Source organism: Histomonas meleagridis, assembly GCF_020186115.1.
Source record: "Histomonas meleagridis strain 2922-C6/04-10x chromosome Unknown contig_88, whole genome shotgun sequence".
NCBI lineage: Eukaryota > Parabasalia > Tritrichomonadida > Dientamoebidae > Histomonas > Histomonas meleagridis.
The window spans coordinates 193,010-218,890 of NW_027150922.1; the positions used below are offsets into that span (position 1 = coordinate 193,010).

A 25,881-nucleotide genomic window follows, 5' to 3' on the forward strand; every position below is an offset into this window, starting at 1 on the left:
CATGTTTCTTTATTACGGTTTGCGGTTTCTTCTATCGTTCGGACTTGTCATCATCAAGTTGCATCAAAGCGAATTAAAAGCGCTATCAATGGAAGAAATCCTTCCGATACTGCAAAATCCAGATAAGTCAACGAAAATGGCTGATTGGCCTATGATATTTTCGAAAGAGTTGTCAAAGGTTTTCGTGTCTAAAAAACGATATAAAAAACTACTGAAACATTATAAAGTTCAGTAGGAATATGTAATTAATATTTAAAACTTTAAATGCGATATGTTTTTGATTATTATGTAATTTGAATAAAGCTTCAAAATAATAAGAAGTGTAATGCGCTTTCATCATCAACAAAAATTATAAAAATTTGGAGTTAATTAATATGTTTTTATCCAATTGAAGTGTTTTCCTCAAATGAAGGTTTTTCAACTTTGGATAAATCAACATCTGTAAATCTATCAGAATAGAAGATTTATTTATATCACTGTGGTGGTTAATTTGACAATATGAGTTAAATATGCATAGAACTGAAATCGGAGCTTATAGATTATACATTTCTTAAAATTAGTCATATTTGCTAATGTTTAAATCAAGATAAAATATGAATTAATTCATATAACGAAGTATCAGAATTTGGTAATCAAATGGCTTTTTTCCTATACATTCATTTTGATTTTGATCCTTCATAGTGGTGTGACTGTGATTTGGATAAAAATTTTGAGTAGAACCATGATTACAAGGAACTCTTTCAACAGATTCACATGTATCATATAATGGATATGTGTTATTAATTGGAGGAATTGCTTTCAAAAATGAAGTTTCGAATAAAATTCATACTTTCTCATTATATAATGTATATATATTATGGAATTTATACGTTTTCAAAGATGCATACATAAATATTTTACGTTTAGGTTAGATTTTAAACCAGGTTTAATTAATTAATCATTGGGTTATCCTATAGGACTATAATACGAAACAAAGTTTTCATTAATGTTATTGCATTTTGGTATTGATTGAAATCAAAATGATATTTAGGATTTGTAGAATAAGTGAAAATGGTATGTGTAATGAATTATACATAAAGTTCGTATTATAAGAGAAAAAATGAGTTTATCAATGAAATTAATATGAACGTTCATTTTAATCTAATATAACAAGATTCACATCTCTAAAATATGAAACATGGTCGTGAGTTAATTTATGAACAACTTTTTGGTACCAATTTTCTTATATAATCCTAAAAATGGTATGAATAATGATTATCACTGTGAATTTTTCACAAGATTATTTGTTTAATTTTTTATTAAAAACATAATCTTTTGCATATATTCCTAAACATTTCATTTCTGTTCTAAAATGTTTCATGCATAAAAATCATAAAAACAAAAGTTCAAATTGAAAAAGCCAATCAAATTCACAACTCAAATGCAATTAGATGGGAGATAACTTCCATTTTCTACATGTTTATTTCAAAAATTGAGTTAGCACTTTGTTTTTTTCCAATAGATTAAATACAGAAAATTTAAGGGCGCCCGAATCGTCACAACTTCAACAACTTTATTGAATAATAAAAATATTTAAGGAATGTCGAGTCAAAAGATTTATACATTACCAATTCTTTTTAAACAAACACCAAAAAACAGACGTTCTCTTGGACTTCGTCATAAGTTTACACAAGAAGAAGATAAGTTATTAAAAGAGTTAGTCGATGAACTAGGCACAAAAAATTGGAAAGAAGTGGCTAAAAGAATGGTAAATAGGTCATCGAGACAATGTCGCGAAAGGTACAAAAATTATTTAGCTGATACTGCAAAAAATGGACCTTGGACACCTGAAGAAGAAGCATTGTTAGAAGAAAAGTTTACTAAATATGGACCAAGATGGGCAATGATTGCTGGTTTCTTCGATTCGAGATCTGATGCAAATGTGAAAAATCATTGGACAAATATAGTGACAAGAAGAAAAAGAGAAAAGTTTAAACGAACAAAAGACGAGACAAGAAAAGGTGATAAGAAAGAGGATTTTAATAATGTCCCAATCAAATTTGCAGAAGTTGAATTTGGTAATTACCCGAATGAACCACCCGATTATTGTTCATTTCCGGGTGATGATTTTTTCGACTTTTAAGTTGTGAATAATTTTGCTGTCAACATTTGCATGTGCTTTATAATTAAAAATAAGGTGTTAAAATTAATTTGTTTTTTTTAAATTATTTCTGTAAAATATCACTGTCAAAGCATTAGGCAGAATCAATCGTAAAATTTAAGAGTTGTTATAGCTGAAATTCTTTGATTACTTAAACAAGAAGAGGAATAAGCTTCCCTTTGTATAAGAACGATCAAAAATGATTAAAACAATAAACGGGCTACGATATAATCTTTTGAATATAAAAAGTGACCGAAGTCTGGTCAGATGGCTTTTTGATTTTTTTTGACTTCATATTCGGCTGGATCATTGTTGTGATGACAGAAGAAGATGAAATGCATAAGTTTTGGAGTAAGCAACCGGTTTTAAGGGAAAACGAAGAAGGCTTTGACGGATATATTGATACTTCAATTCCAGTTACGGCACCACCAGATCATCCAGCATCACTTCCATCTGGTTATACATGGTGCACTATTGATATCAACGATGACCAACAACTTCAAGAAGTATATAAGTTTTTATCTTTAAATTATGTTGAAGCAAGTGATCATAGATTCCGTTTTCTTCTTCCAGCTTCTTTAATCAAATGGGCTCTCCTTGTGCCAGGGTACATACAAGATTGGTTTATTGGTGTCCGTACTAAAACAGGAGCACTTTGTGGTTTCATATCAGGAATCCCAATCAAAATTAGACTTAATGAAGATGTTCAAACATGGTGTTCTGTAAACTTCCTGTGTGTCCATGCAAGGCTTAGGTCAAAGAAATTAGCTCCTGTACTAATTTTCGAACTTGCAAGACGTGTTCGATTACACAAAGTCTATAGAGCTGTTTTTTCTGGTGGCGATGATGTTCCGTCTAAAGCGTTCTCTCAAGTCCAGTACATGCACAGACCATTAAATCTTAAAAAGATGAGCGCATCAGGATTTTATCCAATATCAAAAAGTGCAATGGCTTCAGCACAAAAGCGTTTTGCCCTTCCAAAGCTTGTCCATGGTAATATTCGTCCATTTTGTGAAGCTGATGTTGAAGGTGTCACTAATTTATTCAAGAATACAAGCTCAAACTACAAATTTGATATTGATTTCACTCCAGAGCTTGTCAGGTATATGTTTATGCCACGTGAAGAAACCATTTATTCCTATGTTATTCCGTCATCAAATGGACCAGCAGCATTTGCTTCATTTTACTTAATGAAATGGTCAGTCCTAAACGAAAGTTCAAGCACCGTAACTGAGATCCGAGCAGCGTACATTTATTACACTGTAACTAACAACATCGACATGAAGTCACTTGTTGCTGACATTGTAAACAAAGCGGTTAACGATGCAAAAGCCGATATAATAAACGGTTTCTCTTTCACTGGCGAAGGTGCTCTCACTGCCCATAAGTTTGAAGCTGGCAGCAAGTGCCTTCAATACTATTCTTATAATTACGCAGTTCCAAATATACCAACTGAGGAAATGCGTTATATCTTTGTCTAAAGAGAATTTACAATATTTTTTATTATTAATTTTTATTTAATGGTTTTGTCAATATGAAAAAAATATTTGTATTCTTTCTTTGTTCATTCTCTTATAAAGATGAGTTTCTAAAGATCATATGAGTTCATAAATACTTTCATATCTTTATCACAAAAATTTTATAAATCACATATGTATTAAAAAGATGAAATTATTCTTATGCTATCAAACAACGCAATCAAAAAATGAGAATTTGCAACATTGTATATCAATAATGTACAATAAATTTTAAAATTATTAAGTTACATTATTGTAAATTGCTTAATATTTAAAAAATGCGTGAATATTCATAAATATGAAATGAACATCGATAAAACATGAAATTATTTTTAATATTATTAAACATTTATTTAAGGAATTTTCTAATCATTTTTTCTTTATTAACACATTTTATTGATTGTCATCCATTACTGGCTCGAAGTATACATTAAAGTTTTCATCATTTTCCATTGTTCCTAATTTTTGATTCAATTTCACTGTATAATTCTGTAGGAATCTCTTCGGCTGCTTTGTGATGTCACGTTTTTTTGATTTGCAGAAAAACACAGCCAAAACGACAACAGCCAAACCCAAAACAATTAATCCGATTATCAAAGAATTTGACTTTGGCTCCAAATAATAATTATTAGACCAAAGTTTCTCATCCAATGAAACCGCAACTTTTGATACTTTTGTTTTTGTTTCCGGTATTAAACATCGAATTGTATCATCTTCAATCGATATCGCATCACTTTTTTCTCCATCGATTCGACAAAATGCCCCTATGGCACCCGGATCAATATAGTTTATTATTACGGTAAGAATGTTGTTATTATCAACCTTAGCGCTTGTGATTTTGAGTGACTTTTTTTCGCACGATTTGATGCCGTCTCCAAGAAATCCTGAATTACACACGCAACGACCACTCTCAGCACAATGAGCATTCTTGTGACATTCTTTGGAACATTTCCAACAACCTTTGGTTTCAATTTCGGAATCTGATATGTATCCTTCCATACATACGATTTGGCCATCTCGAAGAATTGTATTGGGAGGTAAGCGTGAATCAGAGTCATCATTATGTTTGTATTCCATTTGATCATCGCCGTCGAAAATTTTTTTGGGCTTCTTATCTGGTTGTTCTTGTAAATCATCTTGGTCAAAATCAAAATTGATTTTGGTTTTTCTTGTCTTACTTGGGTACTCATAGTCTTCTTCTGTGTCTTTTTTTCGTTTTTTATAATCATTTAGATATTCTTCAATGAAATCAAACTTGGATTCGATTCCTTTCTTTTTTTTGGATATAAAATCTATGTCATCAGATTCATCACTCTTTGTAGATTGGCGATCTTTTAAGCGTGGTCCACCTTTTTCTTGAAAATATTTATTTATATATTCATTCATTTCATCCATGTTTGAAATTTTGGTTGATTTTTTGGTTAAACCAATATGCTGTTTTTCAGGAGTTAAAATAAGCAATAGAAAACATAGAATCATGAAGAAAAGATTGAGATTTTGCTTTATGTAAAGCACACAAAGCGCAACAAGGAAACAACTTTTTGAATGATTAATTTTTTGGGGGTCATATGACACCGGCACTTTTATTCGAAAGTATACGTTTTTTATTTTTTTAATGAAACTTCTTTCGAAATAATTTATCCATATCTATGTAGAACAATTATTTTTTCATTTATGTAATATTTTTGTTTGATATCATTAAAGATAAAGTTAAAGTCTTGGGAAACAATTATATTTGATTTTTTCTGAGTAAAGAATTGAAACATATTTCAAAAATAATACATTTCAAAGTTTTCTTAATTAGCAAATTTGCTAAATAACGAACTTTTTTTAGATAAAAACTCAAGATAATAATATGTTTAATTTATTCATATAATCCATTAAAAGAAAAAATAAAACACTCTATCACATACACTCAGTCCTTGGCATCGACATGTCGAAACATAATTAGAAATGATGATAATCCAAAATTATAAAACTTTTTCAACACAATTTGCATTTGATACTTTCCAAACAGTAAATACTCACAGCAAACAAAAAGTTTAACATTTTCCAACATATCCAAAATATTTACTCTATTACTTCTATTCTTTATTCTCATCATTACAAAATTCATTAATTTTCTCCATCACCATTTCAGGCATATCGCTCTTATCAATAATGCAGTTGACTATTGTCTCCATTTCATCCTTTGTGAACACCCTCATGTTCGCCAGGTAAACCAGCAAATTGAAGTCGAACATTGCGTACCAAAGCGGGCAAAACTCCTTATCGGCGAAGAAATTTTGAACGTCGAACTTTGATGGCGCGAATGCGGGCGGCGGAAAGCTATGGCTGATGAACCTGGAGTTCGTTGAGCGGACTCTAACGGCGCAAAGCAGCAAGTTCACGTCAGCCTCGTTCTTCTTTTGTCCGCAAACAAGTAATTTCTCTTTGAAGTGGACTATATGTTCATCTGTTGACTCACAAAAAAGTTGTTCTCGATATATTCGGACTGCCGCATCACTCATTTGAAACGCTTCTAACTTAACATCGGAATCTCCTTCTGGCATTATAACAACTGTAGTGAAATATTCGCCAAAAAGATTTTGCAAGCGTGATGATAATTGAACCATGTAAGATGTGACTGGATATTTCTCATCTGACAAATGCGAAATTGCAATACCAACACATTCCATGCCAAACATTTGGGCAACTTGTACAGGTGTCGTTAAGTCAAATGTGGGCGATATTTCACATTTCTCATAAGTACTAATTTGCGGTGGCTCACATGAAACATGAACAGTGACTTTGCCAGTAATACGATTGATTCGACCAAAAAGAAAAGTGAGTCGATGCGTTGTAAAATTGGATTGATATGCTTGCATGCGAAAACGTGAAAGACATTCTTGGCCAATACGAAGCGCATAACAACTTGATTCAGGTTGAAAGTCTACTTGCGGTTTGAGACTCATTAAATGATCAAAAAAACACGATGAAACTGCTTTCGGACCAAAATCATGTTGAACACGTTTCATCTCTGATGTCATTTCTTTTTCTTTAGGCCCAAGATATTGTTTGTATATATCAACAGGTTCTGTCATTTGGCAAATGGGAACATGTACATTTTTGACATTTTTGGTTAGAATTTTTAAATAAAGAAAAGATCTGTCTTGAATTTTAGCGGATTCGACTGTTTCGCTTTTTGGTATAACACGCGTAAAATACGGGTCGTAATATAAGTCAAGAAAATGTTGTTCAATTCCAATTTCTTTCCCAATTTCGATAACAACACTCCTTATTGTGCTATCTAGTGATAATACTTTTGGAATTGTCCCACGATTCCATTGTATTCTCACCGAAACACTCATGATGTGTATGGCAAATTTCTGCCTCTAAATGGTCGGGTGAAATCGATTCATTGAAATTAACGGTCGACCGAGTATTTGAGACTTCTTGTCTATATACATAAGCATTAGGTACATATTCTTTAAATTGGTAAATACACCGAGTAATTTCATTATAAGAAACAATTAATTCTTCAACATCAATAATATTTGTAAACGGTAATTGAATATATTTTCCTTTATCTTGTTTAATCCAAAATTTGTCTCTAGTTGATTCAAACTTAGCATCAACAAATTCAAATTTACCAAAATTATCATGTGAAATAGAATACATTGTTGTAATAAAATCAATTGTACGATTAATGTTTGGTAAATAAAAAGGCCTTTGAGTAATAAACCCTTGTGTATCACTAGAAAGAAATCCTGATCCATAAGCAGTAGTTACTGGATGGAATTATGGAAGTTTCATTTTTTCTAATTCTTCAATTGCTTTTTTCGTTAATACATTATCATCAATACCTTCCCAATTATAATGATATTTCATGTTTCTGCCAAAAACTTTTGAAGCACGAAGCATTTCAGCACCAGCAGTACCATAAATATTTCTAGAAATGATCATGAACATTAGTAGTATTACAATTCCATATTTTAACAATCGCATATAGCTAGAAGATGAAAAGTAAATTTTTTTTATTTATTATGATCAAATTATAATTATAAAATTTGTGTATAAAAATTATAATAAAATTTGTGCATAGCTATATATAAAATTGACAATACATACATTTTAATGATGTATCACATTTTAAAATTCATAATGCTAGGCTGTATAGTGGATTTGATTTGAATGAGTGTGAAGAGATCGAAACCAATTTGATAAGGTTTGTTCGACGATAGGATTGCAAGGTGTTGGCGGTTATTTTGCAAGAATTGGACAAATGGAGGGCAAAGAACTTTGCATTGGACGCAAGCCCTCTAAAATTACAGTCGACCCCTTGTTGTGCATTTCAACGTCAGCCTTTTGTACACCTCTTCCATGCAGAGAGGCTCAAATTAGCATGATTAATGAATTTATTGATCAGTTTTTTGTTTCAAATGGTCCTATGATATTGAGTATTTCTGGCAAGGAAGGTACTGGAAAAACATCATCTATTAATCTGTGTCGTTTAATGACGCCATACGAAAATAGAATTAGAATAATTGACTGTAATAACGAGTCTCCATTTCAAGAGTTTGATATAGGAACTAAGCAGCTCATTGTTTTGGATCATTTTGAAGATTTTCTAATCATCATAGATTTACTCAATTATTATTGCAGAGAAATAGACAATGGCCTTATTATTATTTCTAGGATGCAAATTCCAGTAAAGTTATTTCCCAATGACATTATTTCTAATGCGATAAATTTTGGGCAATATTCTTCAGATGAAATAATAACCATATTGAAAGAAACAATTTTAAATTCAACAGACATAATCTCGGAGCAAACATTAAGTTCGATTGCTCACTATGTCTGCAAACAAAATCTCACAATTTTTGAAGCAAAGAAAATTTTATTTAATTACATCCAATCATCACTTGAACAAAATAAATCATTTCAAGGTTTTGATGATGCTCCTGGAGAACTTCCATTTAATGATAGTTTTTCAAATCATCAACAAGCAAATATTTGCTTTGGATTTGGTACAAATTGATAAAAAAGCTTCATTAGCTGATTTGATTTGCATGATTAGAAAAATTAAGTTTGATTTTCTTCTTTGTATTTACTTCATAAACATCATGATGAAATAACTTTTTGTGTACTTTATTCTAACTCATACAATTTTTTGGGAACTTTATCGAAATACTTCGTTCTGCTTTCAAGAACAAATTCCATTGGCTTGCAATCATTTAGTTATAATCAATTATCTCAATGCAAGTTTCATATCTTTTTCTAGGTTGTGAAAAATTGAGAGATAAATAGGTTCAGTTTTAATCTGATTTTTTTTTTAAGATAATTTCACAACATCAAAGTTATTTTATCTAAAAACACTTTTGATATCCTGAAGGCTTACCTCTGAGATTTTAGATAAATAATTAAAGAAAACAATTAATTTTTTAATAAGTTAAAATAACAATCTACATGTATTCTTTCCAAATGCATCTGTGCGAATATTCAAGTGGCTCTGAATGAATTTTTACCACTTCAAATTTCTTCTTTGAATGAGGTATTTCGAGCTTAGCCTTCTCATATCTCATATTCATTACAACTTCAACCTCGTCTTTTGAAAGTTTAACTTTTTTGTTTCTCCTGTTTACAGCTGAGTGTATGTTTTTTTGAGTTGGTTTCTTTTGTTTTTCTCGATAAAACTGTGTTCCTTTTTTCCAACTTTGAACCGGGATTGGGAATTGTTGGCTTTCATGGAGAAATTTTGACTGAATTATTATGTCATTTGATTTTTGAATCGGATTTTTTTTTCTTTGTTCTTCTAAAGCCTTTTTCTGTCTTTTCATCCCATCAGATGCACACTTTTCTAAGTACATATTTTGCTTGGAAAGAACTTTGAGCCTTTTTTCAAGCATTTTAATTCATAAACGTACAATAAGAAGAATACGTTAATTTTTGATTTTTTATTTAAGTTAAGAATAACTTATTTTAAACTCACACCCTCTATTAAAATTTGATCTTTTGTTTATACTGCGTTTTTCTCATTATGTCAGAAATTTGTTTTTGGAGGATTGTTAATAGAGTCAAGCATTTTCAATTGTTCAATTGACATTTGTGGTGTCTTTTGTTCATTTGGTGAAGGGTATTGAGGCATCATAGGCAAAGGTTGTGATGGGATTATTGTTGGTCCATTTTGTTGAGGTTGACTATTTTGCATTGGATTCATAAAATTATTCTGTGGTGATTGTTGTGCCTGTGAATTTGGAGAAGCCACTGGAGGCACATTATTAAATTGTTGTTGCCCAGGGAAATTTCTCTGTTGTTGCAATGGTTGACCGTTTGTCGGGGGAGGGGGCATTCCTTGGGGTGCCCCGTAAGGGGGTTGCATGGGTACCCCGCCTTGGGGCACCCCGGGATAAGGTGGATATTGAGGAGGAAATTGATATGGAGGAGGTGGATAAGGATAATGTTGATTGAAATGACCTTGATTGTTGTCATGGCCATGAGTAAGTTGAGGGTGGGCCGAAGGGTCATCACCCTCATCAGCTTCAGGCAAAAATTCAATCGAAAGAGTTTCACCTTTCACATCAATTGAACCTTTTTCAACAGCAGCTTTCGCAGATTTAAGGTTATAGAACTTCACAACGAAATCACCAGTACCGCGAACGGTAGAATCACGAATCTCACCGAATTGTGCGATTGATTCTTTCACATCATCAATTAAAACATTAGAAATGCTCTCAAGTGATTTCACATGGACAGTAGAACACGCACTATGTGGATCTCTTTTAGAATGTGCAGGTGGCTTAAAAGCAAACGATGTCTTAATTATTCGATCATGAATTTTTTCATAAGGATTTTTCACGGCGTTAATTGCATCACGAATGTCATAGTAAGTCACAAATGCCATACCTCTTTCAAAGATAGAATAAATATTTGAAATCTCACCATATTTTGAAGCATATTGTGAAAACTCATCATATGTTACATTATAAGGAATATTGAAAAAGAAAACAGTATGTATTGGTTCTTTGTTATCATCTTCAGCCCTTTCATAGTTATTAATAGAGCGCTTTTGATTACGATTATGTTGGCGAGAGTTATTGTACCTATTATTGTTATTATTACCATAACCGTGCCTTTGTTGCTGTTGCGGTGGAGGATACATAGGAGGATATTGTTGAGGTGGATACATATATTGGGGCATAGGGGGATATTGGTATTGACCTACAGGCTGCTGAGGTGGGAAGGGAGGATATTGTGCCTGCATATTAGGGAAGTTATTTTCGTTCTTGAATTGCGGGGCCGTCATTTACAATGGCAGTTTTGGGCGGTTTTGACGGCTATTGTTGTTTATTAGGCGGTTTGAAAAAGACCAAAAAGAAAATTTTCAATAAAATTGTTTAGTTTATTATCGATATGATTCATCACTATCGCGGCAAATTGCCACTGAATGAATTATTATATATAACAAATGGAACTTATTATATTACTTTCTGATCCAATTTTGAAGATATTTTTTTCTTTTTGATTGGCGAATTTGAAATTAAAAATTTGTAATTTAATTCTTCATGTACTCCTTTTTGATACAGAACTCTTCTAATACTAAACATTAACATTAATTATTACAGATGATGTTTGAGTTAATTTTTTTTATTTACCTTGAATGTACACAAAGTTCATTCGGGTTGTGGCACTTGCTCTCCCCACCTATACAATCTTTGGGGAATTTCTGGAACTTCTTCTGTTTCGTTTTCAACATTTTTGAGAAAAGGACAAAATGCTTTGTATTTCAATGGAATATTGTTGATTTTATGAAACATTATTGGTAAGTCTGGACCAAAATATGCACCATCTATTTCCGTATCAGTTTCATAAATATCGTGGCAATTGGGACACCAACATTTAACTTTTTCTTTTCCAGGTTCTTCTGTAATACCCATTGGGATCAAGTGCTTCTTATTACATGCAATTCTTGGGCAGCATCCGTATACACCACGTTGGTATTTATGGTAAACCCTTCTAATTCCATCATCAGTAATCACATAACGTTGATGTAAAAGACCGTACAATAAACGACATGATTCAGCAAGAGAATCAATAGAGTGACGAGTCATTCCAGAGATATCAATAGTGCGCCCTTTAATGATAGCAGAAGCTCTAGAATAATGGGGAACTAAATTGTTAAGACCGTAATAAGATACAGAAGATTGTAAAAAGAAGTCATCGATTTCAACAAGCCAACTATTTGATGAAATGTTAAGGATCTTGCTCTTGTTCATATAAACGGTTATGACGCACTATCGTTTCGGTGTACCCCAAACATTCAAAAAAAGTTCGTTTAGAAATGGTGATATCCCGCCATTTTTTCTGAACATAACCGTTCTGAAAGCTCAAACAAAGTAAGTCAAAATTCATACTTCAAAATGAATGAATATGATAAAAACTGGTGTCTTAAACTTCTTAATGATCTTCACAAAATGCCCATAACAGCGCCTTTTCGTGCACCAGTTGATCCTATTCGAGACAATGCACCACGTTATCTTGAGATTATTACGCATCCAATGGATCTTGGTACAATGAAAAAAAAACTTACCAGAGGTGAATACACTACGGTAAAGGAATTCGTGGCAGACATTCAGTTAATATGTGATAATGCTAAAAAGTATAATGGAGAGACAAGTATGTTTGTTCTTATTGGAGATGACGTTATGGCTTTTGTTAACAGACATCTCAGTGAGAAAGCAAACAGCGTAGAAGAAGAATGGTATAAACAGTTATCTAAAATTACTGAAAGTTTAAATGAACATATCAGATCGGCTCCCACAGAAATATCGTTGATTAATGCGTTAGAAGAGCCTCCAGATTTTGACGTTTTACCAGAAGACAAAATCAAAAAGATTCTTCTCGAAACGGGCGAAAATGATATACAAAAAGTAAAAACAAAATGGCCAATATTAAGTTCTGATGCGCACAAAAATATATTGAAGATAATTGAATAAAAGTTATTTTTTGATTGAACTTTGCTTTTCGAAGATTATTAATTCAATTGAACAAATATTTTTAATAATATTATTTGAGTATATCTGGTTATTCTTGGTAATTAAGTAATCATAAATTTAAAATCCTCCTTTAAAAAAAATTTTGCAAAAATTTGATCAACTTATTATTAAAATTTTATATAAAATTTAATTCATCATTTCATGTTTTTATTTTTATCTGATTGTTTTATTTGGCTTATTTATATTGGAACTGATAATATTGGAAAGGAGAATTTTCAAAAATTTGAACCTGTTCAAAGGGACATGTGATTTGAAAAGTCAAAAAAAATGTTTAATCACAACAGACTTATGCAAAAAGAAAACGAAATTCTCAATGAAGAGAATCAAAAGCTTTTACACCTTGTTAAAATGGCTCAAGAGCGTGTAAAAGAATTATCAGGATCTTTACAAAATAGTAAAGTTAGTATTTTACCACCAATTACAGTTTGCAATGAACTTGTTGAATCAAATGGTCAGAAAAAATCAGAGAAGTACACGTCATTTTTTGATGCTGTTGGAAAAGTATCTTTATCTTCAATACCATTGACGTTATGTGATGGACCACTAGTAGCTGTAGGAGAATCCAACGGTTCAATTTCTTTGTGGGATTTTAATACTTTAAAGTGTAATCAAAACATGCTTTCACTTTATAGATTCAGATTTCAAGAAAGTTCAGATGCAAATATTGGTCCAATTAAAAAAGCATCGCAGCCGCTCACTGGACATGAAGGTCCTGTAACTTCAGTTAAATGGGTCAATGATTCTTCACTTTCAACGGTTTCACTTGATTCAACATTAAAAATATGGGATATTGAAACAGGGGAAAACCAATCATTTTACACGAGTGTGCCAGCTGTTTCACATGCAAGCATAGAGTCTTCAATTCTTGTTGCCAGCTGTACAAAAAATCTTGTATCAATAGATGTCCGAGATCCTAATCCTACAATTATGGAAATGAACACTCCTATTACTGCTGTTGCGTCCACATCACTTGGAATTTTACTTGGAACATCCACTGGATCGTTATTATTATTTGATCCTCGAACCAATAAAACATATCAATCCATACAAGTATCGACTGCGCAGCTCCCTATTTCTAAAATTTCAGGAACCAAGAATATCACTGTTACTTCGTTTGATGGAATTGTTCGACAAATTGGTAATGAACTTCCTATTTATGTCCAAAAAGAGTATGCCAGATCACCAACGAATGGCTCGATAATTGGCTCATGTTGCGTCTCATTGGCGTCAGAGGAATTTGTCATCAGCGGTTCGACGATAGGGAAAGCGGTTATTTGGAAGTCATCAAAATATGTACAGACGCTTCAACACTCAGGAAATATAGTGTACGACTGTATCCCTCTTAATAATTATGTGGGTGCTTTTGTTACTTGCGATAATAGCAAACAAATGACAATGTATGCTCGATCTTTTGATCAATTTGTTTGATACTTTGAACTTAAAAATTTGTTAATAATAAATCGGAATGAAATGAATAATTTTTTTTTGATTTGATTTTTTGGAAAGTATATTTAAAATCTTTTAAAATTCTTCTGAATTCTTTTGATGTTTCTTCTCTTACTGAAAGGCTATCTTACAACATAAACAAAAATGATAATGATGCAAATATTAAAATTAATTTCGTTTGTTTAGAAAATCTTCCTTTTGTTTTCTTGGAATCATAAATTTTATTTCTTTATTTCTTGATTCAAACTATAAAAAAAAATTTGTCTAATCTTCATAAAAAATGTACCGATGAATTTTTTTTTCTTTCGAATAAGTTTGATGATAAAATCTTAATTTTATTTCATAAAAATAAATTCTGATCCACACAATCAATTCATTACCCAGAATCCTTTCAAAAAATTGAATAGAGTTTGATAATTGAATGTGTGGATATCTTCGATTTGACTCCATCTGATCGTACAACCAATTCCACATTTTTCACATAAGTAAAAGACAAATTTTATAGAGGAAGTAGTTTTTTATTTTAAGACAGTTATCATGTATATTGTTCGTACAAACAATAATATTCTTTGTCTTTGAGTTTTTATAAAAATTTGAGTTTTTTAGAAAACGGTTAATATTTTTGGTAATATTGAATTATCGGTGCACAAAAAAACAACATAATTTATGAGCTCCGAAAATGGCTCTTCTTCAAGGAAGTCACTGCCAATTTCTCAATCAAAATACAACCCATATTCAGAAATAGCTAATTACATAACAACAGATCTCACATATTCTTTACCAATAATATATTTAAACATATCAGCACAAAAACTTCAATTACCAGATAACCTCACAGAGTCAAACTGCATTTGCGTACTGTTTCTACGTAATAAACGAAGTTTGATCGAGGTTGGAAGAACAGAGCCCCAAACATCTCCAAATCCAAATTGGTCGCACAAAATCAAAATCGTTTACAGGTTTGAAATGAAGCAGTTGCTTATCTTTAGGGTATATAGTGTTAGCGCAAATACCAATGATTTATCAAAACAAATCATAATTGGAGAATCCAAAATTCAATTCTCAAAAATCATCACAAATAATTCAAAAACAGAACTCAAGCTCAAGAACTCACAACAATCCGTATGTGGATCTTTATATATCAATTCAAGTCAAATTGATAATTGTTCATCATTAATAAACGGACAAATTCTTGGTGTATCCCTAAAAAGACACTCGTTAATCTTTCAGAACGAGGTGTCTTTTTCGATATCCAAAAAGACAACAGACGGAAATTATGTAACAATTTATAATTCCGAAGGCAATAAGAAGATGCAATGGGAATCCTTTTCTATTGCGTTCCAACTTTTATGTGACAATGATCCAGAGCTTCAACTTCGTATTTCATTTTTTGATCATAAGAAATCTAAATCGTCACAATTAGTTGGGTATCATGACTCTACATATGCTCGCTTAAGCGAATCAGTGAATACACTTCTTCCCATTGTCAACAATTCCAACAAAAATGTTGGGTCATTTAAAATCCTTAATCTTTCACTTCAACAAAAATCGAACTTTTATGACTATCTTCATAATGGCTTTGGCCTTAATGTCATTACAGCAGTTGATTTTACCCTTTCTAATGGTGATCCTAAAGATCCCAAATCATTACATTATCTTGATCCTACTGGGAAAAACAAAAACCAATATGAGAAATGTATTCGATGTATTGGCGATATTATGTGTCCATATGATCGACATCAGTCATTTCCAGTATTAGGATTTGGTGCGAAAGAATTTCCGCAACGATGTTTTCCATTAATACCAGGGGAAGACTCAAGCATTGCATGTAGTGTTGATGACATATTGCGCTTATATCGAAATGCTGTTTCTCGCGTATCGTTCAGCGGCCCGACACTTTTATCTCCAGTTATCAAAAATGCGAGTCAAATTGCGTTGAAGTCATTTGAAGAACAACGTAATTTTAGCGTGTTAATAATACTCACAGATGGTCCTATTAATGATATGAGTGATACATTAGATGCAATTGTCGAAGCATCGAGAATTCCTTTGTCAATAATTGTTGTCGGGATTGGTGAAGATAACTTCGAATCAATGGTAAAATTGGATTCGAATAAGTCGAAGATTGTAAATTACGCAGGAAGAACTTTGGAAAGAGACTTAATCAGATTCATTCGTTTAAAGGATTTGGGCGATGAGCATCTCGCTGAAGAGTTGTTGAAGGAAATCCCACGGCAATCAGTGCAATGGGCGGAAATGAACGGTGTGAAACCTTACAACAGATGAACTTGTGTTTGTTAAATATTATTATTGTTATAAATTTTGTTTTAATAAAATTTTCTGTAATTTAATTTATCTTCGAAGATTTCGTTAATGATTTTAATTATATCATTTATAGATATGTCATGAGAATAAGATCCATATGTAGGTTCATATGAATACTTATTATGATACATCATTGATGCTTTTGTGTATCAGTATTTAATTAAGATTAAAGAATATATTAATGTATCACATTTTTATTTGTTAAAAATTAAGCAATGTTTCTTTAATTATCTAATTTTAATGTTTATAATGTAATTTCATACGTTGAAAATGTATTGTTAACTCTCCTTTGAAAATAAAAAATAACCAAAAAAAAAATCAAGGTTAACAAACTCATTATCATCAAATGATAATTTTTTTTTTTTTTTTTTTATAATTTTTTAGATTTTAACATGTTATTGTTATAATTTAATTATTTAAAGTATACTTTAAAGTTCTGATTTCAATGCATAGGAAACTTAATAAAGATTGAATTGATAAATGATGAATGGCAATTATAAATGGGATCAAGGACGTATTGACATGATCATGTAAACATTCTTATCCTTGAACCTATGTACCACAGGGAAGAATGGCTGAAGCTTCATCTGAATCAACGCAATATCAAACTGTCTTCTACAAAATTGTTCAATGCTCAATTGAAAACCGTGCTGTGATGTTTATATTACTCAAATTACAGACTTATATAAAATCTCAGAAGAAAGAACATGGAATTTAAAAACATGAATCCAACTCAACCAGTAGTGCATCATAATGTAGTATTAAATAATATTATTTAAGAAATCTATTCATTTTGCAAAATGAATATAGTAACAAAAACATAAAATTCTGCTTTAAACAATTCTGATAGTATCCCAAAACTTATTTTTTTTAACTTTCACTAATGTTTCCATTTATAATAAATTGTTTTATATTTCAGTTCTAAGAAGTCAATTTTTTTGGGCAAACGAATTTTGCCAAACACTTCACATAATTATTTAACCACTACAAGGCAAAAAACCGTCCTATCGCATGCGATTTGAATAGTGCTTTTCTTAATTCATAAACTATAAAATTTATAGCGTATGGAAACAGCGGAAGTTTACCCAATCCCATCTAGGTATGTTTTTAAAAAGGAAATGCCTCTTGGGGTTCTAGGGAGAACCGCTCGTTTCGAAGATAAAGAAACAGGTAAATTTTTTATTTGTAAATCAATCGAAAAGGATCGATTGTCAACAAAGGAAAAGAGACAGAAATTCATTGGCTTCATCGAACGTGTTAAAAGCCTCAAGAATCCAAATATTTTATCTTTTGAAAATTATTATGAAAATTCAAAATATTATGCGTTTTTAAGACCATTTATACAAGAACAAACACTCACTGAAAGGATATCATTGATAGCAGAAGAGGATTCCATATCTTTGTTTGAAATATGGAAAGCAATTTTTCAATGCTTTTCTTTTCTTCATTCACATGATTTATATCCTAATGTCATTAAGCCAAATAACATCTTCATTCTGAATGATTCTGATATTATTTTAACAGATCTTTATCCACTTCCGTTTGATATTGATTTAATGATAAGTTCTCCGTCTACATTTAATGTTGGTTTTCTAGCGCCAGAATACTTTAAAGGTGAAACAGATGTCGGTTATCAGGCAGATTTATGGTCACTTGGAGTACTCTTAACATTCATGCTCACTAAATCTCTTCCTTGGCAATCCAAAAACGTGTTTACGATGTTGCACCTCATAAGCTCTGGAAACATAGACTTTGCAAAACCTATTTCACCAGAAATGAGTAATGTTATTAGAAATTTATTACAACAAAATCCATCTGACAGGAGGTTCCAAAACGTATCTGGATACAGCCCATCCAAAAAGGTACAAATCTTTTTTGAAGGTACAAAAGTAAAGGAAAAAGATTCAAAACAACATAAATCATCTAAATGCTCATCAGGAAGGTTATCAAACGCTGGTTTCATGGTTCTTAAGAAAGGAAATTCAAGAACAACAAAATCAATGACTAACCTATTGGGAGATGGAAATTTCCAGTTAAGAAACCGGCCTGCTTCACGACATACAAGGAACACTTCTTTAGGCGAAAAAGCCTAATTTGAGTTCGGTATTTTTATACGAAAGCAAAAATTTAGTAAAGAATTTGTTTGAACAAAAAGTATTTTTTTGGGGTACTCTTAAAAGTGACAGACACTTTTTGGTGTAAACGGGCTACCGACATTTTGGTCGAGCAATTGAATAGTTTACAAATACTAGAGCAGATACAATGGACAGAGGAAGAGGTCGAGGAGGGCCTAAAAGGAATGGTGGCCGTGGTGGTTTTGGTAATGATAGAGGAGGTTTCAATAAAAAAGGAGATCGCGGCCGTGATGGTAAATTTAATAGAGATAAAGATCATAAAGGAAAGTTTGGTGGACGTGGTGGTCAAAACAAAAAGCCCCGTGGTGCTCGTGGACTTGGATTTAGTGGTGGTAATCGTGCTGCTATTGAACCATCTCCATTCCCAGGAGTTTTTGTTGGTCATTCCAAAGGAGATATGCTTCTTACAAGAAACTTAACACCAGGAAAAACAGTATACGGGGAAAAATTAATATCAGTTGATGGAACTGATGGACCAATCGAATATCGTGAATGGAATCCATACAGATCAAAAATTGGAGCATGTATACTATGTGGGTTTGAAAAAATGGAAATCAAGCCAGGTGCCACAGTTCTTTATCTTGGTGCTGCATCTGGTACAACTGTATCACATGTGTCTGACATAGTAGGACCAACAGGAAGAGTATACGGTGTTGAATTTTCTCCTCGTGTTGGACGTGAGTTTGTTAATTTAGCAAAAATCAGACCCAATATTGTTCCAATTATCGAAGATGCAAGGCATCCACAAAAATATCGTATGCTTGTTCCAATGGTCGACTGTTTATTTGCTGATGTTGCTCAGCCAGATCAGGCCCGTATCTTTGCTCTTAATGCGGAATTTTTCTTGAAGAATAATGGATATTTCATGATCTCAATCAAAGCAAGTTGTGTCGACTCAACGATTCCTGCGGCACAAGTTTTTGCTAATGAAACACAGTTTTTGATTAAAAATGGGTTCAAACCAGAAGAGCAAGTTGATTTAGATCGTTATCATAGAGATCATACAATGATCATTGGAACCTATAGGCCAACATAAGTAGTCAATAAATTAAAAATGTTCTAATTAATTAACTTGTTCATTTGTTGTGAAAAAAAGATACATTTTTCTGATTTTTTTTATACATATTAAATGGTCACTGTGAATCTTATTAATGAGAAAACATTAAAAACAACAAATTTCCCATATATATTAAATATCGAAATTTATTGATTTGTAAAATTTATAATACTCTTAACTAACACTCTTAAAATATTTTTGCAACATCACATGTATTGTATGTAGAGTGATGATCAAACTTAAATATTATTATGTTTAGGAATTCTAAATGTGAAATACAACATTTGCTCGAATAAAACAACTTACTAAAGCCAATCGTTGGAGAATTGTTGTTAATGTATTTTTGACTTATGATTTATGATTGAGAAAATAAAAAATATATAGTTAATTTGTTTAGAAGACTCTGAATTGCTTCTTGTCAGCACCAACAGCACATGGCTTAACAGAAATAACGTTGAAATGAACTGTCTTTGAGAGTGGACGGCATTCACCAATTTGAACAATATCGCCTTCCTTAACAATGAAGCATGGGCTGCAGTGAGCAGGGATCTTTGTGTGGCGTTTTTCGAAACGCTTATATTTTCTTATGTATTGAAGATAATCACGACGAACAATAACAGTTCTCTTCATCTTGGTTGAAACAACGATTCCACGCATTACACGACCACGGATTGAAACGTCGCTTGTGAATGGGCATTTGTGGTCAATGTATGTTCCCTCAATTGCAGTCTTTGGTGTTTTAATTCCAAGACCAATATTCTTTGTGTAGCGTGGTTTTTTGTCGGAGCCGCGGTATTTCTTTGATGCGAGGCAAATTTGTTTTTGCTTTTGGAAAGCACGTTCTGTTTGGATATCAGACATCGAAAGGTCGACCAAAACCGATAAAACCGCCGTTAATTTCAGAAACCTTAAAAAGTGCTTTTGTGCAGGAATCGAAATTTGTGTTATTTTCAGCCTTTTTTGGGATAAAAATAAGTGTTGCCTTGAATGTGCTGCTGTTTAAGAATAAAATAAAGCATTTGAAATATTTTCTAATTTTGCAAAATGTATTTATATGTAAAATTAATCAAAGTCATAACAAAATCATCGAGATTCAATACTAAGTGTTGGATTAGGATAATGTTATAATGATGTATCAATATGTATATTTTAACTAAAATGTAGATTTAACTTTCAATATTCAAAGTATCATGTAAACTATTGAATTATCCAAACATTTTTTGTTCGCCTTAAAGTGAATGCTTCCCAATAATAGCAATCAAAATTTTTCATCTCTTGAATTTCTTTGTTCGCTTCAAAAGATCATATTTGATTTATATGAAAATAATTTTTTAGAATCAGTTCATCAAACAATGAAATTATTTAATTCAAATTTATCATTTTCGTATAATCTTGTTTTAAGTAATTTAATATATTTTGCATTTTGCTCACGAAAAAACGCAGCTGATATTTACTTGAATTACTTAGAATCAATTCAAATGAAAGAAGAAGAAATTAATAATAATATTCCAAAAATTATTAATTTTTTTGTAGATTACATAGTTAAGACCAATTCACATGAATCATATTATTTAATTGAAAGAATGATTAAAAAAAAGTTAATTGATGCAAATATCGCAAAAAATATTGAATCAAAATATTTTGCTCATTATAGAACAGAAAAAGAAAACAAAAGTGAAAATTTTTATGAACCATTTAATAGTTCTTTTCTGAAAAATTATTCAGATCTTTCAAAGAATAATTGGGAACTTCATAAGAAGTATATTAAAGAAGGAGTTAATCCCAATGAAATTGCGAAAATAATTCGAAATGATGAAATCGAAAAACTTCAAGAAATATCATCAGAAAATGATTTTGATTTTAATCAAATCATTGAACCATCACTTTATGAAAGATGTTCATTTATTAACCAAAAAAATGTTACATTAATTGATTATGCAGCATTTTTTTCTGCTATTAAATGTTTTAAATATTTATTATTAAATAATTCTAAATTAACTTACACAGGTAAATATGCAATTGCAGGTGAAAACTTAGAGATAATTCATTTGTGTGTACAAAATCATGCATCATTTAACGATGCATATGAAACAGCAATAAGATTTCATAAAAATGATATCTTTAAATATGTTTATGAAAATAAATTGGAGAAATTAAAACAAAACACACTAATAAACTTGGGATATTTTTGTATTAAATATGGTAATTATGAAATTTTTTCATATTTAGTAGATGAAGGAATGAATGTCAATGATTATATAATTAACGAAACAGCAAAAATCGGCAACACATTCCTTGTTAAATATTTTTTCGTAAACGATAAAATTCCAAAAAATATTTTAGTTTTCTCTATAGATTCAAATAACAATGAACTTGTTGAATATATATTACAAAATTTTATTGATGTCAATGCTAATGATGTATGTTTGCTTTGTTTGATTTTTATTTTAATAATTTGCAATTTAAATAATACATTTGGAAATTACTTAAGTAATTTGAAACAACACTTATGAAAGCATCTGTTAAAGGAAATCTAAAAATCGTCAAATTACTTCTTAAAAAAAAAGATATTGATGTTAACGCTAAAAATATTTATATGACTTATTTTTAATTTGTTTTTATAATTTCTGATTTCAAAGTAACATTTGGAAATAATTTGATTTTATTGATACAGCACTTATTATGGCTACTTGGAATGGTAATGCAGAAATAATCAAATTAATTCTTGAAAAAGGTAAGAATATTAATATGAGAGGTGTTTATTTGTTTTAATTAAAGTTTGCTTCAATAATTTTTTATTTTAAAATAATATTTGGAAATTATTTAAATTATTTAATACAGCACTTATGAATGCAGCACAATCTGGCAAAATAGAAATAGTCAAATTACTTCTTGAACAAAATTTTATTGATGTCAATGCTAAAAATGTCTGTTTCTTTAGTTTGATGCTTATTATATTTATATGATATTTCAAAATAATATTTGGGATTAGTTTAAATAACTTGAAACGGTGCTTATGAGCATGTCTAAGAAAGGTAAAAAAGATCTTGTTAAATTACTTCTTGAACAAAAGGGAACTAATATTAATGCATACAATATTTGTTAATTTTAGATAAAATTTATTTACGTAATTTGATATTACAAAATAATATTTGGAAATTATTGAAATTATTTGATACAGCATTTATTTTAGCATGTAAAAATGGTCATAATGAAATCGTTAAATTACTTCTTGAACAAAAAAGAATTGATATTAATGATAAAAATATTTATTTATTTTATTTAATATTTATTTTAATAATTTTGGATTTTAAAATAATATTTGGAAATTATTTAAATTATTTGATACAGCATTTATTTTAGCATGTAAAAATGGTCATAATGAAATCGTTAAATTACTTCTTGAACAAAAAGGAATTGATATTAATACTAAAGATATTTATTTGTTTTATTTAATATTTAATTTAATAATTTTCTATTTCAAAATAATATTTAGAAATTATTTAAATTATTTGATACAGCACTTATTTTGGCATCTGCAAAAGGTTATACAGAAATAGTTAAATTACTTCTTGCACAAAAAGGAATTGATATCAATGCTAAAGATATTTATTTGTTTTATTTTGTATTTATTTTAATAAATTGATATTTCAAAATAATATTTGGAAATTATTTAAATTATTTAATACAGCACTTATGTGGGCATCTGCAAAAGGTCACACTGAAATAGTTAAATTACTTCTTGAACAAGAAGGAATTGATATTAATGCTAAAGATATTTATTTGTTTGATTTAATATTTATTTTAATAATTTAGGATTTCAAAATAATATTTGGAAATTATTTAAATTATTTAATACAGCATTTATAAAAGCATCTCAATTTGGTAATAAAGAGGTAGTTAAATTACTTCTTGAACAAGAAGGAATTGATATTAATGCTAAAAATAATTATTTGTTTTATTTAATATTTATTTTAATAATTTAATATTTTAAAATAATATTTAGAAATTATTTAAATTATTTAATACAGCACTTATTTTGGCATCTGCAAAAGGTTATACAGAAATAGTTAAATTACTTCTTGAACAAGAAGGAATTGATATTAATGCTAAAGATATTTAATTGTTTTATTTAATATTTATTTTAATAATTTAGGATTTCAAAATAATATTTGGAAATTATTTAAATTATTTGAAACACTACTTATGAAAGCATCTCGTAATGGTCATACAGAAATAGTTAAATTACTTCTTGAACAAGAAGGAATTGATATTAATGCTAAAGATATTTATTTGTTTTATTTAATATTTATTATAATAATTTTATGTTTTAAAATAATATTTGGAAATTGTCTAAATTATTTAAAACAGCATATATGATTGCATCTGATTATGATTGTACAGAAATAGTTAAATTACTTCATAAACAAAAAGGAATTGATATCAATACTAAAGGTATTTATTTGTTTTACTTGCAACATAAGAGGTATTCAAACTGAGAAAAGAAACATATAATGGTGAATTTTTTGATTTCTATCAGGTCCCTATAATCATGTATATTTAAATCTGCCTTCAATTTAAGGCTTAAATTGGATAAAAAATAATCAGATCAAAATTGAATTTTCGAAATTTTTTCAAAATATATATTTTTGATTGCCAATCTTAATTATTTTTGATGTGGATCCTTTAACACAAGTGGCAATACTTGAAACCTAAAGGATTATTTTTTTCTCTGTGTAATAGATATTATAAAAAGTTTATAAAAAGACGCTTTCAACCAAATAAACAGTCGTTTTAAATCAGAAAATCAATTTTTTTCATTTTCCACTGAACTAAATTTAAAGAAATATAAATAAATAAGTATACACATTCTATTCAACCAGCTGGTAGGCCCTCAAAATCGTTGATACTTTTACTATCGATAAAGAGACCAAATATATATTTAAATTATTTTGAATACTTTATTTACAAAAATTGAATAATTTTGAATCTTTTTGTATACAACAAAAAAGTTTACATGACGATAATTCAATTTGATTTAGTTCAAATGATATCAAGAGTCAAAGCAGTATTAATTGGAAATTCAGGCGTAGGGAAAACGTCAATTTTCCAAAGGGCTCACTCTGACACCTTCAACGATGAGCACATACTTACAGTTGGTGGAGCTTTTGCAAAAATTTCGATAACTTCAAAAAATGGTAATCAAACAGAAATCGGTTTATGGGATACCGCAGGCCAAGAACGCTTCAGGAACGTGATTCCAATGTATTTTCAAAGAGCTTCTTTCATTATTGTGGTATATGATATTTCAGATAAAGCATCTTTTGATGATATGAATTCTTGGATTGAAACTGCAAAACAAGAAGCACCAGTTGAAGCTAAAATTTTTATTGTTGGTAACAAATGTGATCTTGATAATCGAGAAGTTACTTTCACTCAAGCGCAAGACTTCGGTCACGAACAAAGTGCTGCGTTTGTAACAGAAGTTTCAGCAAAGACAAAATTTGGTCTTGATATATTATTCCAAGAAATTGCAAATCAAAGCGAAGATATCAAAAGCAATATTGATGACAATCCGGAAGACAATGATGACAAAAGTCCAGTCGATAAACAACAGGAAAAAGAACCTAGTTCTAAAACATGCTGTTAAATTTAATATAGCATAATTCATGAATTTTAAAATAAAACAATTTTTTCTTTATTTTCGTTGCGTATCTCTTTTTGGTATATTCAAAGTTATTTCTTACGAATTCATTAATAAAAATTATGAAGATTTTTGGCAAACGGTTACTACCATTTTTTTGTCATCACCCATAATGAACGAAAACCAACAAGGCAAAATCATTGTATATTTTGAAGAATTACAAAGTCTTCTGCAAATTGTGATTTATTTAAATGAAAACAATGTTGATGAATCAGCTGAATTTTCAGTGAAGTACTATGATGACGAAAATCCATATTCATTCAATATTACTCTGTGCACCTTAATATATTCATGTTTTGTGGCTCGTCCACAAAAAGCGCATGTTTATATTAATTATTTAAAATCAATTAATGCAAAGATAAATCAAAATGATTATCAAATCTTTTCACAGTTTTTAATTTCCCTCGAAACTCAAGAATCAAATTATCTTCTTGAGGAACTTATCGAGCAAAATTTGATTGAACCAAAAGTAGTTAAAAGTAAAAAAACACTATTTTTTTCGCATTATCAAGAAAGAGAAAA

The 25,881-nt window shown here is 30.2% G+C and overlaps 12 protein-coding genes across 12 annotated transcripts; 7 read left to right on the forward strand and 5 right to left on the reverse strand.

Moving 5' to 3' along the window:
• Positions 1–2,457: 2,457 nt before the first annotated feature.
• On the forward strand, positions 2,458–3,621 carry GO595_009223 (glycylpeptide N-tetradecanoyltransferase 1-like; the record flags this gene model as incomplete). Its single annotated transcript, XM_067922885.1, has 1 exon — positions 2,458–3,621. One exon carries the CDS (start codon positions 2,458–2,460, stop codon positions 3,619–3,621), a length of 1,164 nt encoding a protein of 387 aa, XP_067770635.1.
• A 429-nt stretch (positions 3,622–4,050) lies between these two features.
• On the reverse strand, positions 4,051–5,136 carry GO595_009224 (uncharacterized protein; the record flags this gene model as incomplete). Its single annotated transcript, XM_067922886.1, has 1 exon — positions 4,051–5,136. One exon carries the CDS (start codon positions 5,134–5,136, stop codon positions 4,051–4,053), a length of 1,086 nt encoding a protein of 361 aa, XP_067770636.1.
• Positions 5,137–5,741: 605 nt separating this feature from the next.
• GO595_009225 (NPL4-like protein) lies at positions 5,742–7,007 on the reverse strand (the record flags this gene model as incomplete). Its single annotated transcript, XM_067922887.1, has 1 exon — positions 5,742–7,007. One exon carries the CDS (start codon positions 7,005–7,007, stop codon positions 5,742–5,744), a length of 1,266 nt encoding a protein of 421 aa, XP_067770637.1.
• Positions 7,008–9,679: 2,672 nt separating this feature from the next.
• GO595_009226 (polyadenylate-binding protein, cytoplasmic and nuclear) lies at positions 9,680–10,942 on the reverse strand (the record flags this gene model as incomplete). Its single annotated transcript, XM_067922888.1, has 1 exon — positions 9,680–10,942. One exon carries the CDS (start codon positions 10,940–10,942, stop codon positions 9,680–9,682), a length of 1,263 nt encoding a protein of 420 aa, XP_067770638.1.
• Positions 10,943–11,309: 367 nt separating this feature from the next.
• On the reverse strand, positions 11,310–11,912 carry GO595_009227 (Casein kinase II regulatory subunit family protein; the record flags this gene model as incomplete). Its single annotated transcript, XM_067922889.1, has 1 exon — positions 11,310–11,912. The coding sequence occupies one exon, from the start codon at positions 11,910–11,912 to the stop codon at positions 11,310–11,312; it is 603 nt and encodes a 200-aa protein (XP_067770639.1).
• Positions 11,913–12,056: 144 nt separating this feature from the next.
• On the forward strand, positions 12,057–12,632 carry GO595_009228 (Bromodomain containing protein; the record flags this gene model as incomplete). The annotated part of the gene is made up of 1 exon (XM_067922891.1): positions 12,057–12,632. One exon carries the CDS (start codon positions 12,057–12,059, stop codon positions 12,630–12,632), a length of 576 nt encoding a protein of 191 aa, XP_067770640.1.
• A 327-nt stretch (positions 12,633–12,959) lies between these two features.
• On the forward strand, positions 12,960–14,120 carry GO595_009229 (WD40-repeat-containing domain protein; the record flags this gene model as incomplete). Its single annotated transcript, XM_067922892.1, has 1 exon — positions 12,960–14,120. One exon carries the CDS (start codon positions 12,960–12,962, stop codon positions 14,118–14,120), a length of 1,161 nt encoding a protein of 386 aa, XP_067770641.1.
• Positions 14,121–14,804: 684 nt separating this feature from the next.
• GO595_009230 (Copine family protein) lies at positions 14,805–16,424 on the forward strand (the record flags this gene model as incomplete). Its single annotated transcript, XM_067922893.1, has 1 exon — positions 14,805–16,424. The coding sequence occupies one exon, from the start codon at positions 14,805–14,807 to the stop codon at positions 16,422–16,424; it is 1,620 nt and encodes a 539-aa protein (XP_067770642.1).
• Positions 16,425–17,527: 1,103 nt separating this feature from the next.
• On the forward strand, positions 17,528–18,556 carry GO595_009231 (CAMK family protein kinase; the record flags this gene model as incomplete). The annotated part of the gene is made up of 1 exon (XM_067922894.1): positions 17,528–18,556. One exon carries the CDS (start codon positions 17,528–17,530, stop codon positions 18,554–18,556), a length of 1,029 nt encoding a protein of 342 aa, XP_067770643.1.
• Positions 18,557–18,725: 169 nt separating this feature from the next.
• Positions 18,726–19,634, forward strand: GO595_009232 (rRNA 2'-O-methyltransferase fibrillarin; the record flags this gene model as incomplete). Its single annotated transcript, XM_067922895.1, has 1 exon — positions 18,726–19,634. One exon carries the CDS (start codon positions 18,726–18,728, stop codon positions 19,632–19,634), a length of 909 nt encoding a protein of 302 aa, XP_067770644.1.
• Positions 19,635–20,048: 414 nt separating this feature from the next.
• Positions 20,049–20,516, reverse strand: GO595_009233 (Archaeal ribosomal protein S17P; the record flags this gene model as incomplete). Its single annotated transcript, XM_067922896.1, has 1 exon — positions 20,049–20,516. One exon carries the CDS (start codon positions 20,514–20,516, stop codon positions 20,049–20,051), a length of 468 nt encoding a protein of 155 aa, XP_067770645.1.
• A 4,156-nt stretch (positions 20,517–24,672) lies between these two features.
• Positions 24,673–25,305, forward strand: GO595_009234 (small GTP-binding protein; the record flags this gene model as incomplete). Its single annotated transcript, XM_067922897.1, has 1 exon — positions 24,673–25,305. The coding sequence occupies one exon, from the start codon at positions 24,673–24,675 to the stop codon at positions 25,303–25,305; it is 633 nt and encodes a 210-aa protein (XP_067770646.1).
• Positions 25,306–25,881: the final 576 nt, after the last annotated feature.